The sequence below is a fragment of the Loa loa genome (genome assembly GCF_000183805.2).
Source record: "Loa loa unplaced genomic scaffold supercont3.317, whole genome shotgun sequence".
Taxonomy (NCBI): Eukaryota; Metazoa; Nematoda; class Chromadorea; order Rhabditida; family Onchocercidae; genus Loa; species Loa loa.
The window spans coordinates 4,011-20,062 of NW_018108497.1; the positions used below are offsets into that span (position 1 = coordinate 4,011).

Sequence of the window (16,052 nt, forward strand, 5' to 3'; positions counted from 1 at the left end):
ATATATATATATATATATATATACATACATATATATATATATATATATACATACGTATATGTATATACATATATATATATATAATTTGTGTATATGTATACATAACATCTGACAGTTTTCTCGTCTCATTGATTGTAATTTGATTTGATTCAAAGTTTTCCCAAGCACTAGTTTTAAATTCTAATGTATTTAAAACAATATAGATAATTCTAGGACTCTCTGTGTTGCCAATTCATGTCAGTGGGTTGACTGGGGTCCAGAAGGATTTAGCTTATGGTTAGCTACCGATGCGGGACTGCACATATTGCCTATTGCTCATTCTGCGAATTCAAGTGGCGTCGTGAGTTTTTTTTAGATTTTTCGGGCGGTATATATTAAGGGACGGTTCAAATTCCAGTTGCTTAATTAAGTCTTCCAGTTCGGATTATTGTTAACGGGTTTCTTTTCATTAATTTAAGCTATTGCTGGCATATTAGTTGTTTAGCTCAAGCTATAACTAATTTATGGATTAAATCTGCGTATTATAAAAACATCAAGGGTTTATGGTTTAATTGCAGGAAAGTACGGATAAGATTATCTTTCTTTCAAGCAGTCATATTTATCTGAGTGCTGCAAAAGAGCGAGAGCAAAGTGTTAACGCTCCCCAGAGCATCTGGCATGTACTTTCGGTTCCGAATAACTATTTATCGTTCAACTGGCCCATTAGAGTTAGTAATTATATCTTGTATAATCCACTTCTTAAGAAGGTCAATTTATAGTAACTAGCTTATTCGGCGATGTGGTTAACGGTTAACGCAAACATGGATCCAAACTATAAGTAGAGAGCTTCTTTCCCTGAGTTTTGTTTTCCTTTAGTTTGAATAAAACAGTTCATTTGAAGGTATTTTTACATTGAAGTCAAAATTCTTATTATTATAAGGGTTTAAGTCAAAATTCTTATTATTATAAGGGTTTAGTTAGTTGAAATGGATGATCATGGGCAATGGCTTGTTGTTGCGGGTGCTCGAGGTTTCATCCATTATAATTTAATGACACGTAAATGGCGCATGTTCGGCAATGAATCACAGGTAGAGTTCTAACTAAAATTCTGTATTTTACATTTTTTAAGAAATTCAGTTCAACCACTGTATTATTCTTCTATCTCATGTCATTGTTCACTGTCGATTAAGGAAATTAATTCATGTATCACCCATGATCTAAATGAAAACCCATAAGAGAGATTATGGGTAAAGGCAAAGTAATACTAAAAGATTATTAGCTTGGTACAAATATTTCAGGGAGTTAATGAGTGAATAGAACTGGTAAACCAGTAATTTTTCAAACTAGTTGGCTTAAATCACCATGCTTCTTTATTATCTTTTTTTGCATCACATGAGCAATTTAGATTGAAGAGAAAAAAAAATGGATTTATGCTATGCAAAATTTAGGAAAGGGATATGCTGGTCACCGGTGGGATGACTGTTTGGGGAGGATACGTTGTGATTGCTTGTTACGATATTGATCGTTCTAAGGAAGAATTACGGTTTTACCCATTGGAAAATCAGTTAAACAATCAGTTTTGCATAAGGCATCCAGTTAATTCAAGAATCCTTCTTTTAAGTCGTCGGTAGGTAACAGTACTTGTCTAAACTTTACTTATTTGTTTGGTCAAGAAAGGCTTATTAGTTAAAGAAGAGGTCAGGAAAAATTTATTAGTCAAAAGTAGTGTTATTTATCATAAACTACCATTGCTAAAAGTTCTGGAAGTTTTTTGAGTCATGTTTGATGGCTTATATTTGACCGATTAGTGGTATTGTTTATATCTTGCAGGCGAAACAAACTGATAACTTTCGATGTGGATTCATGCATATTTATTTTCGCTCTTTTTCTCGAAAAGAATCCCAAGAATGAGCAGTTAGTAATTCGAATAGACAGGTACTCGTTGAGAAAACAGTGGTTATATTTGTTTGTTCATTGAGTCGGAAGGAAGAAGTAGCAGACGATGTCTTTTGATGAATTTCAAGTTCTAATAGGGTTAAGCACTGCTTGATGATGTATTGTGATCGTAGTACTTGACATATTTTCTGCCATTAAAAACTCAGTTTCATATATTTTGACTGAAGGGTTTTGTATAATCAGCGATGGGATGGGTAGTAAAGAGAAGTTTCTTCAAAAAAGTCTGTAGCCAATTGCAATAAAAAGTCGAATTTTAGTAAGTAAATTCTAGATGTGCAGAAATACGTGTTCAAGATATAGTGCCGCATGCAGCTTGTGTTCTGTCTGTGGAACCAGCATCTTTAAATTATGAGTCCCGTTAGTTTCTGGTTATTACTGCAAGCGTTACTTTTATAATTATTTTTGATGGAGATTTTCCATTTATCTTGTTCTAATAATTCGCAATTGAAAATTCTCATGAAATAATTTTTAGGTTAGCTAGATTTTTCTCGTTGATATACCAAGAATCATTACAGAAATAAAATTTTGTGACGGTGTAGACACGGTTTTCATGAATGTTTGCGGGAGACTGATAATGTTCAATCCTGTAAAACCAGATAGTATCGCCGGTGATTCATCAGATGATGATGGAACCTCTTTCCAGGTTCCTAGTTTTGTTTTGAAGTAATCTGTATTTTTGATTCTCCGAAACTTTATTTCTGTAGCTATATTTACTTTTTTCCCGAATTGTTGGAAATTTTTTAAAATCAGCTCTTCAAGTTAAGTTTTTTAAACCTCTGCTTTAAAAATCCCTTTGTTTCTTGTATCTGAGGTTTTACTTCAAATGCTTTGTGAAAACTTGATACCAGCTGAGCATTTTTCAACAATCTTTAGTCGTTTTTTAGGATAAAAACAAGTGATCAGAACACTCTCTTGTTCTGCGTTAGTTTCTGGGTTTATCTTCCAAATGGAGAGTCTGTATTCTCATTGGGCAAACTTCATTTGTTCTGTCAGCATCGAAATTACTTGCTTTATATTCAGTTAAGTCGACCTATGCTAATTGCATCATACGTGGAACAAATTTGGCATGACGCTACTGATGAAACCGATAATATTTTTGATCACAAGCCACATCTAACACATGCATTATGGCTGAATTGTGGAGCTGAAGGAATGAAAGTTCGTTAACATTTTACACTTTTTTGTTTCACATAAAATTTATGATTTTTATTATCACTAATAAAGTCCGACCATCTTCACTTTGGATTATTGTTCGAATTAAGGTTTGGTTACCGTTATTCACTGCTCGAGAGACCAGTGATACCAAGTACAGTTCATGCCACTCATTTATCAGTAAACGTATTATGTTACCTTTCGAATTGGGTATCGCTCCACTTGGTCTGTCATTTCACTTCATTTTTCCGAATGATGCAAAAATTTTTATCATAAGTTTCTTTTTGAGGAAATTTCTTAAGATATTTTCCCAGATACTTTTATCTTTTATTTCTCCATATAACTTCAAGAACATACTGAAAGCCAAATTTGTTGAGGTGATAATTAAATGAATTAGAACCCTATTTTGGTATTACATAAAATCCTGTTTTTAGTTATATGCAGCCGAGATTGCTTAGCAGTTGGTGTGGAAAGTTATCCAACATATTCGGATGAAAAGGAATTGACAAGGCATTTACCAATATATAATTTGCATCGTAAAAGTGAGGCAAGTTAATGCCATGAAATGAATATAATAAAATCTTTGGGTTACAGTTTTGGTTTTGATGGTTCAGGAGATGTGAAAACAGGGAACGTATCCGTCTAGGCGAGTGTCACTTTAGTATTCCTTAACTTTATTTTAAATCACTGACAATTTCTGAGTAATATATTTACCCTTGAGGAGTAATCAGCACAGTTCTTTCACTCTAAGTCATACAAAAAGTTTTAATGGAAACTAAAGTTCCAAATGATCCTCTTTGGTTTGGAATGTAATTTTTCAGGTTTTCCTACATCATCTATTGCGACAACTTTTGAAACGAAATCTCGGTGTGTATGCACTAGAGATTGCTGCCACCTGCAATCGGTTGCCGTACTTCGGCCACGTGTTGGAACTGTTACTGCATAATGTGCTAGAAGAAGAAGCGACTTCTTCAGAACCAATACCAGGTTCTTACGTTTTGTGAAACTAAAATCGTTTCAAAATTCAAGTGAAATTTATATTCCTTATAAAAGTTGATTTGTGATTTCTATTTTAAAGTATTATAGTATATTTTGGAGTAAATAATGTTATATTTATGAAATGTTATTCTTTATCAGTCCATTTCGACTGTTTTTGATAATTTTCTTTAGTGGGTAATATGTCATCTAGCAATCGAGCCCTCTGTTATAAAAAAAAATACTTGTGTAACAAGTATCAGCAAAGTAAATGTATATATTTTTTACAGATCCACTGTTGCCTCGTGTGGTAGCTTTCATTCAAGAATTTCCAAATTATTTGCAAACGATCGCTCATTGTGCTCGGAAAACTGAACTAGCTCTTTGGCCTGCTCTATTCACTGTAACGGGTCATCCACGTGAACTTTTCGAAAAATGCATCAGTGACGGGCAACTTGAGACTGCAGTCAGCTTTCTCATCATTCTGCAAAACATGGAAAGCAGTTCAGCCAGTCAGGAGGTTTGTTACTGACGAATCTTAAGGGTTACTTTCCTCTCTCACATTCTCAAGTGTTCAATTGATAAGCTTATAGTCGATAAATTATTGTTTGAGGATAAATCTACTACAAACGCAAAGTTTCAGTGAAATGAATTTGCACTCCATCCTTCCAGTAGGTTCAAGTAAGAGTAGTTCATTGTCTACGATGCGATGCCTTTAAGGTTGATGTTCAGATAAAATAAAGGCACTTTATCCGTTAACTACCTTCAAATTGATAGTATTGTAGGGAAAGACCAAAGAATTACTTTGTAACATTGCTGTTTTAAAGCATGCAACAGTACTGCTGGAAGAAGCCCTTTCGAAACGGCAATGGTTAACAGCACGCGATATTGTTCGATTTCTTCGTGCTATCGACCCATCCGATATTGATGATCCACCGCGAACACCACCGTATCAAAAACCACACCGCAACGTAGGCAATGTAGTATCACGGATTCCTACCTGCATGTCTACAGATGACAGTGAAGAAACGGATTCATTTGTTTTTGGAAGCTACACCGGGCCAGGTAAGGTCTTGTGACATAAATTTGTCGAAGTTGCTGGTTTGGAGAATTTCCCATAAGCTTCAAATTGCATTTGAAAACAACAAATGCTTTACAAGTAATTATGTGACAATATAATATTTCCCAGCAAGTTTTTTTTTTTTTAAAAAAAAAAGTAGTCAACTGGTCGGTCGAACTTCCATAAGCATAAATACAAAGTAAATAAAATTAATCACTTTAAAGGTATGATAAAAAGACCGCGGCCATCACAACAGGATAGTGGATGCAGCAGCCCGTCAGGGCGGAAAGAATCAACTGGAAAGAAAATCTTGAAAAAAGTTTCTTTTGATGCACCTATAAGTCCAGGAAGTGCCAACGGTTCAATGTCGACTTATCTTGATGATGTGTTAGATCAGCATGCTGTTCATTTGCTGGAAGACTGCAGTATTCAGGATTTAGGTCACCATCTTTTTTTTACAAGGGAATAAGAAATAACTGCGTTTGGAGCTGGTCTTTGATAGCAGAACGACTTTTTGTTGTAATTTCTCATTATCCTTCAATATCTTCCTGGTCTTGGATTATATTAAGATTATATTAAACAAATTTGTTTGAAAACAGCGCTATTTTGAGCAGCATTAAACAGTCACAATTAATTTTTTCATTCCAGGTGCTTTCGCCGCCTATCTGGATTTTAATTTAGTAAGTTGGCTTCGAATACAGCGGCACACTATAGCACGGATTAGTGATTTTCCATTAGCTTTGATGCGACTGCATGCACAGTTCAAATGGCCTTATCCATTGGTCAGTCAAAGTATTGTAGAACAGTTAACAAAGCGAATTGAAGGTATTAAAATTTCGCCAAGTACTGCATCGCTGGATAGCTTACAGTGTAAGTTTAGTTATTTTTGACAATTTTGAAAAATTCATATTGTTTCGAGGTGAGAAGCTTAAAGCTATAAATATTGCCGATGTTTGAGCAGCGGAAGTTCTAAAGAGAATGATTGCTTTTTTAATCCAGTGTATTTTGTCAAGTACTAAGTGTTAAGGGCTGTTCACTGTTATTAGCGAACAATTTTGGATTCAGTTGTTCGAATTGTATCTCATATAACTTTGCTTTTTTAGCACTATCAACAGCCAATAGTAATGCTTCGTTAAGTACTGGGGAAAAGCAACGAAACACATCAGTCATTTCTGCATGTTCAAACTCAGTATGCGTCGATGATGGAGAAGGTATTACTGTATATATCATCAGATATGACGTCATTTTCCTGATTTACTGACTTAATTGGATAAATTGATTTGAGTTGGGATTTCAAAAGATTTTTTGGATGTTAATTTTAGTATTTGTTACAGGTAGAAAGGATCTACCTGCACTGTATAGCCAGTCCATGTTAAGTACGGTTTCCGCAGAAAGTCATTCAAACTCCTGCAGCGATTGGGAAGGTTACTTTGGTTTTCTTGAACTTTTGAAAACAAAAGAAATGCGAGAAAGACAGTAATAAAATTTACTTTATGCGTAAAGCAAGCATGCAAGAGATTTTTCAGATTTTTTATGTAATCACTAATTTATAACAGTATAAAATATATGAATGTTATTATCACGTATAGACATATCTGGTTGTAGGTTTTGAAAAAATATGTGGTGAAATTGCTGCACGCGGATCACAAGAAAGTGAGTTAGAATTGAAGTACATGTTGGATATTATGTACGAAGCTGGCTGCGTTAGCTGGACATTATTGGTATGGAATTTTCACTCAGCTGATATTTATTTTTCCACATGTTCATAAGTCTTCCTCATAGAGATTGAGGTTCAACCATATTCGGTGTTTAATTTTTTGTCATTATAATAGCACTGTACTGAATACTTGGCTATGATATAGGACGTAAGGCGAGCAATTATGGGGTAGATTTTTTTAAAGTAACCAATTTGTTTTTATCAAAACTCCTAAATTTTGAACAGATATTCCATCATAGTATTTGAATAACCGATTTAACACCATTAACTCAAACTAATTCCATTTCCAAAGGGATTAATGAAATATATTTGATACTTACCTTTTCTTTCATTTGATAATCTGACACAAGCAGTTTCGAATAAACAATAAACATAATAGATGAACTGAAACCAGCCGTTTTGGAATTATAAGTGTATTTGAATCAGGATGAATTTCTAACTCTTTTTTCAGTTATGTTTGTTACGACGTGATGTATCATTCCTTAGTAAGCATTTCTCGCATAAATTTGTACAAAGCTGTGGCCCAGATATTGTGAATGAATTACATACAGGATTGGAGCAATTGCAGAATTGGGCCTCAATTAATTGGTAGAATTTTATATACTTGAATTTCATTTGAGGAAATGGGTTAGAGCAAACATTGTCTAGTTATTCCTCCAACTTTAAATATAAGGGATTTACATTTCTGGGTTTACATTGAGCTAGATGGTTTTTTAGAGCACATTTGAGTAGAACAATAAAACGATAATAGAAAATATTTTCAGTTTCGGATATCGAGCTCTAATCGATGCATACAAGAGGCATCTCTTGGTAATTGGAGATAGAAGTGGGGAGCGTGTAGTTACCAAGGCATCATCTGTTGCACCGGGTTATTGCAGCAACAGTTTGGTATCAACGATTAGTTCACATGTGGGGATGAATGGAATTTCCGTATTAGAAGGCGAAATAGTGCCGGTTACGAAGCAAAAATTATCGCCCACATTAGGTGCCTTTTTTTTCTAACTTTAGGGTTATTGAATCCCTTCAGTATTATGAAATGACAAGTTCTGTATCAGCTAGTAGCTCTTAGAATTTCGCAATTACTTAATTAACAAAAACCTGTCATCGTCATCCGTCTTATCATGAATTTTCAACTATTTTGCGTTTATCTAACTGAAGGTGAAATCGAGAGCTTTCTGTTAAACTTGTGTGGACGTAAGTATAACTTATGGCAAATAATGTGAGGAATTAAGATACGTTTTACGTTTCCAATACGCGCATTTCTTTTGTTTTCGATGACGGAAATTCATTCCCTTCCAGTGTGCTCTTCTATATCAGACGTTCATGCAGAACGAAACGGCATTGTACGAAAAGTTGTTTCCATGCCAATTCAGCAATTACCAACAGCGGCAGCAATGAATTTAGTAAAGACAACGTTTACTCCACCACGAGAAAACGGCGAAATTGGTGATAGTTATGTTGATACAGATAACTGTTCGGTGGTAAGTGATGCGACCATTGTTGGGCGTGAACAGTGTAATTTGATGTAACCTGATATTTATTTTCTTTATGCTTGAACCATTCATTTTTCAGAAAGTGCTGCATTTTTACAAGTTACTTTTATAGCACTTTAAACTGTTTTGTGTACTGCCAATTCTTTTTGTTATGTAGAAAAGTTATAAAGTTTTTCCTTTTCCGCTTAGGAACGATTTACTGAGAAAATGATATAGGTAAATACTCGAAGTGATGTGCTGCAATTTATCCTGATTGTGAATTTCATATAAACAGCGTCCCCGCAAGATTTTTGAAGATTCTAAGCTGTTCAAGAAATTGAAATTTTTGATCAGTTTTGGATGAAGAATTTATCAAATTATCAGTAATCGGCAACCTTCCTAACCTATCTGTGATATTATGATTCACAAAGAATTTTTGTTTTGCATTTTTGGAACTGATCGAGCTGCCGGAATTTTTGGTATGAAGTATATGCAGAACAATAACTCATTAGTGTTCCTCCATTTTTTTATTATTAAATTGAACTTTATAATTTATTCTGGATACATGATTTGCCAGTCTGTATCACTTGTTGTAATCGTTGAGTATTTTTTACACTTTTTATTCTTGTATGGTGTTTCGTATGGTTTTCATTTTTTTTTTATCAGCTGATTTGTTAAATTCGGTTGTGTTTAACTCTTTCTATTTTTGAACGTTGTGATGGGCGTACAGGTACGCTTGGTGCCTTAATTATTCACGCATCATTCATCTTTTATTCCTTTTTTTTTAACTTTACCAAACAATCAGCCTCAACGGATAGCTTAAGATATGTAAATATTACATATTGCACGTGTTACTTAAAGCTGACTTATGTGATTTTTCTTGTATTCTGAATCTACTTGATCGTACAAAAAAAAGAAAAGAAAAATAGAAGAAAGTCTATTCTTATATTACTTTCAGTTGTCACCTCAGAAATTTGATTAACAGAAAGAAACAAAGCACTACTTCTAACTAAATTTTAAAGCGTATAATTAGGTCTCATTTTCAATTACATATCGAGATTTTCGGAGTTATCTGTACCTTGCTGTTTTTGATAATAATATGCATCACATATTCATGGGCAAGATTTTCCTCAGCTTAGGTATTATTATATTCATATCAAGTCCTAAAAAATTTTTCAAGCATGTCAAATCCGAAAATGGTCTTGCAATGTTTCCTTTTCATCACTTAGATTACTGAAGTGTTGGAAAAATTTGAAACCCATTAATCAGCTTGTTTTAATTAAAGCAAATACGCTTGTTTTTGGGACTTTGGTTTTCTTTAGTCTTTTTTCGGATGGTTCTTTTGAACATTCATCTGATTCAGTTTTCAATTCATGCGATTGAACATGGAGAAATTTAGCAAATTTCTGTTGGGATAGCACTATCTCTTTCCTATTATATCTTTTGTTTTATTCGTTATTTCATGCCATCAAAATATATTTATCTGTGATAAAACTTACTGTATGGTCTAAAACATTTATGTTAATTATTACTTTTAAAGAATTCAAATTCTTCAATTCCATAAAATTTGGTTTCTTCACTTGAGTATTTCTCTGACTGTAATTTTGGATTCTCCGCAACATTGGGATCCTTTTTGTGCTAGAAATTTGAATAAACAAAATGAAAGAACACTTTATTCTTCTTCGCTGAGAAAATTAGTTTTTTTTTGTTGTTGTAGTTTGATTTTCTTTTTCTTATGTGGGATTGGTTCCTTGTTATTACTAAAAAGCTTGCGGAAAACGAAACATAAAGAGTTTTCATGACCTAGTAAAGGAGCAGTTATAATCTAGTAAGAAATGTATGCTAAATTTTTTAAAATGATGAATTCTCGATGGATGAAGTAAACAACAACAAAATTGGAATACTTTGCATGAATGATAGGATAAAATGACTTTTTTGCTCTTATCATAGCATTTTAATCATCATTTATTAGCTGTAAGCCATCAAATCAGTGAGGTTTAGAGTATTTTAGAGAAAAGTATTTTAGAGTATTTTAGAGAAATATTTTAGAGAAAAAAGAGAAAATTTTAGAGAAATTTGATGTTACATGATCACATAATAATTTATTAGCTGAAATGGGAGCATGAAATAATCAGGAAAAACTATAATGTTTACCTTTCTTGGTAGCCTTTTATTGCAGTTATTCAGAGATTTGAATACTCTTGACTTTTAGTCCTTTTTATTTTATTTAAATGCTCTTTGATGAGCAATATCGCATATTTGTCCCTAAATTTCATTTACCATCATCTACGAGTTATGATTTAGCTTAAAACGGTATGAAAACGAAAATTTAATAAACTATTGAATTTGATTTTCCTATTGCTCTAAAGTAATCCATTAATTTTAGTTGATAGCAAATAATATCTAAATGAATATTTAATGTTGCTTATAAATTAGCATTAACTTTCTGTTCAAAAAACATTACGTTAAAAATATTCAAAAGCATATCATTTAAAATATTCAAAAATTTTGCAATGAATCTGATCAAAATTTGGACAATTGATGAAATTTAAAAAAAGGAAAAAAAAACCATTGTATGAATATATCATTTTGGCAATCGGTAGGAACCGACTGAGAGTTGCCAAACATTATCAGAATATATTATCGATAATTATGTAAACATTTTTTTTTTTTTTGCCAACCAATTCTGTTAAAGTAGTTAAACAAACTAGAGAATATATTTTATAAAAGCTAGATTTCCATGAATCATCAAGCTATTTTAATTTATTCATTTCAATTTATCTGAATAATGAACATTTGTTACCATATTTTACAATATATCATCATTTATGCATCATCTCTAAGATTACTAATCTTATCAGAAGTAATTTGCAAAAAAAAAAAAGCCTGCTATATTCATGTGAAAAGTAAAAACCATATTTATTGATCTTTATTAATAATGCGGAAAATTGTATAACCTAAGTTAGGCTTTAAAATGAAAAGATGCTGACCTTTCTTAATAATGTGGAAAATTGTATGACCTAAATTAGGCTTTGAAATGAAAAGATGTTGACCTTTCTTAATAATGTGGAAAAAGATAAAAGGTGAGGAACGTACAAATCCGTTTTGTATCATTCACTTAATAAATGGAAGAGGTGAAATATGTGACAAAGGTTATGTGAATCGAATTATAAGATTTAAAGTTGACATATGTTCTAAATAATTGATAATATTAATTGATAGTGAGTCGAGATTTTAGTCGATTGATAATTCAACCATTTTAAAGTTATGAAATAATAATTGAAATGCTAATATTACTATTATTACATGATAAGTGTTGGGGATAAAAATATGTATCCTATCATATTTACAGATTTTTTTTTTTTAGTGTAACAAAAAAATGGAATTTATTGCTATAATTGTTCTCTCACTTCTACATTTTAGTCCAGGTAATTCAGGTAATTTCGTCCGATTACCATTACTTTAATTCAACTGAAATGTATCAATTTATTTAAATCGATTTAATTAAAGAATATAAGATACCAATGCTAAACTATAAAGTATTGTCAGTGCTATATTGTTATGATCATATTTAGGGAAATGATTAACTTAAATTACTGCTAAAAGAATGAATATTTATAATATGCAAAAATAGCAAATTAAAATGTTAGCTAATTAACTAACAAATTAGCTTAGTTTATTTCATATATAACAAATAATAAATGTTGAAATTAAATAAAAGAAAAATAGCAATGATTTGAAATTCAGTTACTGCTAACAATAATATATCACAAGAAGATTTATCAACGAGATGTTTGAGGGAAGAAATTAATCTAACACAAGTGTATTTTTCATTTGGTTTTATGAATTCATTTTATAATTTTGTTCAAAAGATATGCCATCATATGCAATCAACAATGAACGATTGTTATCAAAAGGTTATCCAAAAATTTATCATCCAATCATTCGTCTTCTGTTACTAGAATTATTAAATAGTTACACAATAAATTAATCAGATAGCTTTCTTAGATCATTATTGATAAATTAGCAGTATTGACTGATAAATGAAATAGTACGGTATTCATCGGATTAATTGAGAAATTTGAAATTTTGAAATGAATTGAGAGATTTATGTTTGCAGAAATTAGTGGGTATAATATTATCATCAAATAATTATTTTCATGCCGAAAATATTTATCATTTGTTACTACAACAGGTTTGTAGTTTTGCATAGAATTTTGTTAAAAAATATTTTAGAATAAATAAAATTGAATGAAAAATGTCAAAATGAATGGATAACACACAAAAATTTAGATAATACTGCTTATAACATAATGGACAATAATATTTCATATCATTATCTGGTTGTAGCATTATCATAATACTTGCAGTATTATCAAAATATTTGCACTATTATCACAATACTTATAGTATTATCACAATAACTAACAGTATCATATCAACACTTGCAGTATTATTACAGTAACTTACAATATCATATCAACACTTGCAGTATTATTACAGTAACTTACAATATCATATCAATACTTGCAATATTATCACAGCAACTTACCTTGCGATCACAGTAACTATTATCACAGTAACTTAACTTGCAGTATTATTTATAGCACTTATTTACAGCCATGGTCAATGATAATGTTAATATTAAACATGTTATACATCATTTTACTACCAATCTGTGGTATTTTATTCTTTTGTGATTCATGCGTTTGTGTTACTGCTGATTCATTATCATCTTCTGAAATTTTAGAAATTACCGAAGAGGTTCGTTTTCCTTTAACATTAATATGGTAAAATCTTTAGGTATGTGTTAGTTTCAACATAAATGATAAGATAAAAGTTGAATTTAATGCAAAAATTTTATAAAATTTGAACTAAAGAATGAATCATTTGGATAATGTTAGTTAAGAAATTAATTCTAACATTTTAAATATTAAATGTTAAAATTGATAATGTGTTAGAACAATATTTTCCCCTTAACTTTTCCTACTTTTAATTAAATGAAAATAAACAATAAGAACAAAGATTGTTTCAATTTTTTTTTTTTTTTTTAAACAAAACAATGAAATAACTTTTATAGCATTTTTTTTTATATTTTTTCCTTTTTTAAGAATAAAATATCAAAATATCTATTTGCATTGAGTCTAATAATGATGATTATAACAGTCACAGTGATTTTAATACTAATGATTGCGTATCTTGAAAGTGTCCGGCATACTGTAACCGGATCAAATGGAATTAGCCAATCAATGAGTAGTATTTATACAGGTTCTTTTTGAAAATTAATATTTGATAGGTTAAAAATCGATCAGATCACGCTTTCTCATATTTTTCATTTGCAACAAAATATTTAAATATTTTACTTTTCATAGAAATCCAATTAGATTCTTTTTATTTTGTGAAGAAGTTAAATAACTCTTAGAACAAAGATTTTCAACATTGTAAGATTGAATTGGTTAGAAGAATTTTTGTTAATTTACAAGGAATCATAGCTATGTTAACTTGATAAACATGCTAAATGTTATTTTTCAACAGTTCAAATATCATCGAAACTTTCATATACCGTATCATCACTTTCAGCCTAATCAGTATATCCAGGAATAACCGGATAGATTGCATTTACATTATTTCTTCCTTTAGTACAATTTGTTTAGCAAGAATAATCAATTTTGGAGAATATTTATAAATGATAATCATTAAAATATCCATTTTAGCTCCATCTTCCCATCCATTTTAATTGAAATAAATTACGATAGTTGACATTTTTCAGCCTATTATATGGTTACTTAATCAAATTAGAAATTAAAATTAAAACTTTTGAATTTAAAGTTAACTAGTTTAACACTTACTGATAAGTAATATTGGCTTATAAATACCACTACAGATATCAATCTACTTACTAATGCTACATCCACTGATGTAACTTGTAAATTGAACAAAACATTACAAAAATTGTGTATTGGAATCAATAATACCATTCAAGAATTGCCGAATAGAATTATTCAAACGCTTAAACAAGACTATCCTATTACATCGTTATCAGTGGTATCATTTAGATTTTAAATTTTTGTTTTTTTAACTACTGAATTCTTGAAAACATGCATCATTATCATGTAACTATCATATCATTTCAAATTTATTCTAAAGAGATACCAAAATCTTTGATTTGTAGAAATTAGACAGTTCAAAGATTAGAAAGATAACTTGATTTATGGATTAGAATTAATCTTGATGATCTTATCTATGTGATAAATTATTAACCTATTGAATCATATATTGCATCGAATGATTAAATAATTTAATATCAATTTAATTTAATAAAAATCTTGATATTTATTCGAATTTCAAGTTTCATCCGAAAATATCTATGTGACTTTGATACAGCTAATCCGTCTAAAAAATAATTTCTTTTTTTATCTTCCTCATTTAAAAATATTATAGTCATATCTGTATTAGATCAAAATTGCAATTATATTAGCTGGCAAAAATGGATAATAAAATTTTTTAAAAACATCAAAGTTACGGAAAATGAATTGTTTTTGAGGTGATTGAAAGATTTGAGATTAAAAATGTCATCGATTTCATTGATAATATCATATTAACAATTACATCAACGAAAATACTGGCAAGTAATTTACCGAAAACTTTGTATCAACAATCATCTATGCAAAATATAATCGATACACTACAAAGAATTGAAAATCGTGTGACAGCATTATTACAGGTATGACAGCTTTACCCTACTATTGGAGAACTCCAATTGTGAACAATTTTAGTTTAAAAATTTAGAAATTTTTGAATTCTTTAAAATTCAAGAGATATTTTGACGGTAAAAAAGTCGTAATTTTGTGTCATTTTTGCAATGCAAAAGATGTGTGCTTTTTGGTAAACAATTATTTCATCTTTTTTTAACTTTTCGAAATTCATTTTGTATTTTTTTCTTTTTTGAAATTCACAGCTCAAATTTGGAAAAAATACCTGAACTGTAATGTTAATTTAAAAAAATTTAAGCAATACAATGATACACTCAAAGCAACAAACAATACCCGAAATAATGTTGAATTTTATTTGGACAATATCATCGAGACGGTCGTTTATTTTTATGCTAATTTTAATTTTATATTTAAATTTAAGAAGTGAGTGGGAATTGTAGTTTCCCAGGCATTTTTTGGCAATTGAATTCTAAAATAGTTTTTTTAATAGCTTTTTTTAAAATAGTTTTTTAATAGTTCTGGAACTTTCAAACTTTTTAATAGCTTCTGAACTTTTAAAAAATTCTTTTTGGGAATTATTCCAATAAAGTTATCTTTTTATCAAAACTTTTAGGTCAATTTAACATTGAAACAAACAAACAGTTTTATCGAAGATACATCGAAAAAAAGAAATTTAATTATTACACGGACTAATCAAACAATTTTGAATTTGCATTTGATTATGGAAGAATTATTTCAAAAAATCAATTACATAGTAAAAACAACTTTAAAGGTATTTCATTTCTTTCTGACAAGTCATTATGTGTTATGTATAGGTCAAATTGATAACCTTTATAATAATTACAATATATATAAGTCATTATTATTATTATTGTTATAATCTATTACTATTATTTATTATTATTATCATTATCGTTGCTATTATTATTATTACTGTTATTATTATTATTATTATTACTATTATTATTATTATTATTATTATTATTATTATTATTATTATTATTATTATTATTATTATTATTATTATC

At 30.2% G+C, this 16,052-nt stretch overlaps 2 protein-coding genes across 2 annotated transcripts in view; both read left to right on the forward strand.

Annotated features, from left to right (window-relative positions):
* Positions 1 to 8,611, forward strand: part of LOAG_18449 (hypothetical protein) — a gene marked incomplete at its 5' end in the record, with an annotated part of 11,616 nt that extends 3,005 nt beyond the window's left edge. The window contains 21 exons of the mRNA XM_020451109.1: positions 214 to 340; positions 558 to 707; positions 957 to 1,067; positions 1,428 to 1,606; positions 1,810 to 1,914; positions 2,207 to 2,292; positions 2,451 to 2,578; positions 2,956 to 3,093; positions 3,198 to 3,312; positions 3,522 to 3,634; positions 3,909 to 4,074; positions 4,353 to 4,582; positions 4,890 to 5,127; positions 5,347 to 5,562; positions 5,771 to 5,992; positions 6,226 to 6,333; positions 6,457 to 6,546; positions 6,728 to 6,843; positions 7,291 to 7,427; positions 7,604 to 7,824; positions 8,139 to 8,611. Of these exons, the coding sequence (XP_020305134.1) occupies positions 214 to 340; positions 558 to 707; positions 957 to 1,067; positions 1,428 to 1,606; positions 1,810 to 1,914; positions 2,207 to 2,292; positions 2,451 to 2,578; positions 2,956 to 3,093; positions 3,198 to 3,312; positions 3,522 to 3,634; positions 3,909 to 4,074; positions 4,353 to 4,582; positions 4,890 to 5,127; positions 5,347 to 5,562; positions 5,771 to 5,992; positions 6,226 to 6,333; positions 6,457 to 6,546; positions 6,728 to 6,843; positions 7,291 to 7,427; positions 7,604 to 7,824; positions 8,139 to 8,368 (3,226 nt within the window). The remainder of the gene's footprint in view (positions 1 to 213; positions 341 to 557; positions 708 to 956; positions 1,068 to 1,427; positions 1,607 to 1,809; positions 1,915 to 2,206; positions 2,293 to 2,450; positions 2,579 to 2,955; positions 3,094 to 3,197; positions 3,313 to 3,521; positions 3,635 to 3,908; positions 4,075 to 4,352; positions 4,583 to 4,889; positions 5,128 to 5,346; positions 5,563 to 5,770; positions 5,993 to 6,225; positions 6,334 to 6,456; positions 6,547 to 6,727; positions 6,844 to 7,290; positions 7,428 to 7,603; positions 7,825 to 8,138) is intronic.
* A 3,079-nt stretch (positions 8,612 to 11,690) lies between these two features.
* LOAG_06985 (hypothetical protein) lies at positions 11,691 to 15,451 on the forward strand (the record flags this gene model as incomplete). The annotated part of the gene is made up of 8 exons (XM_003142519.1): positions 11,691 to 11,748; positions 12,059 to 12,228; positions 12,432 to 12,506; positions 12,932 to 13,075; positions 13,423 to 13,579; positions 14,196 to 14,356; positions 14,856 to 15,035; positions 15,323 to 15,451. The coding sequence occupies 8 exons, from the start codon at positions 11,691 to 11,693 to the stop codon at positions 15,449 to 15,451; spliced, it is 1,074 nt and encodes a 357-aa protein (XP_003142567.1).
* Positions 15,452 to 16,052: the final 601 nt, after the last annotated feature.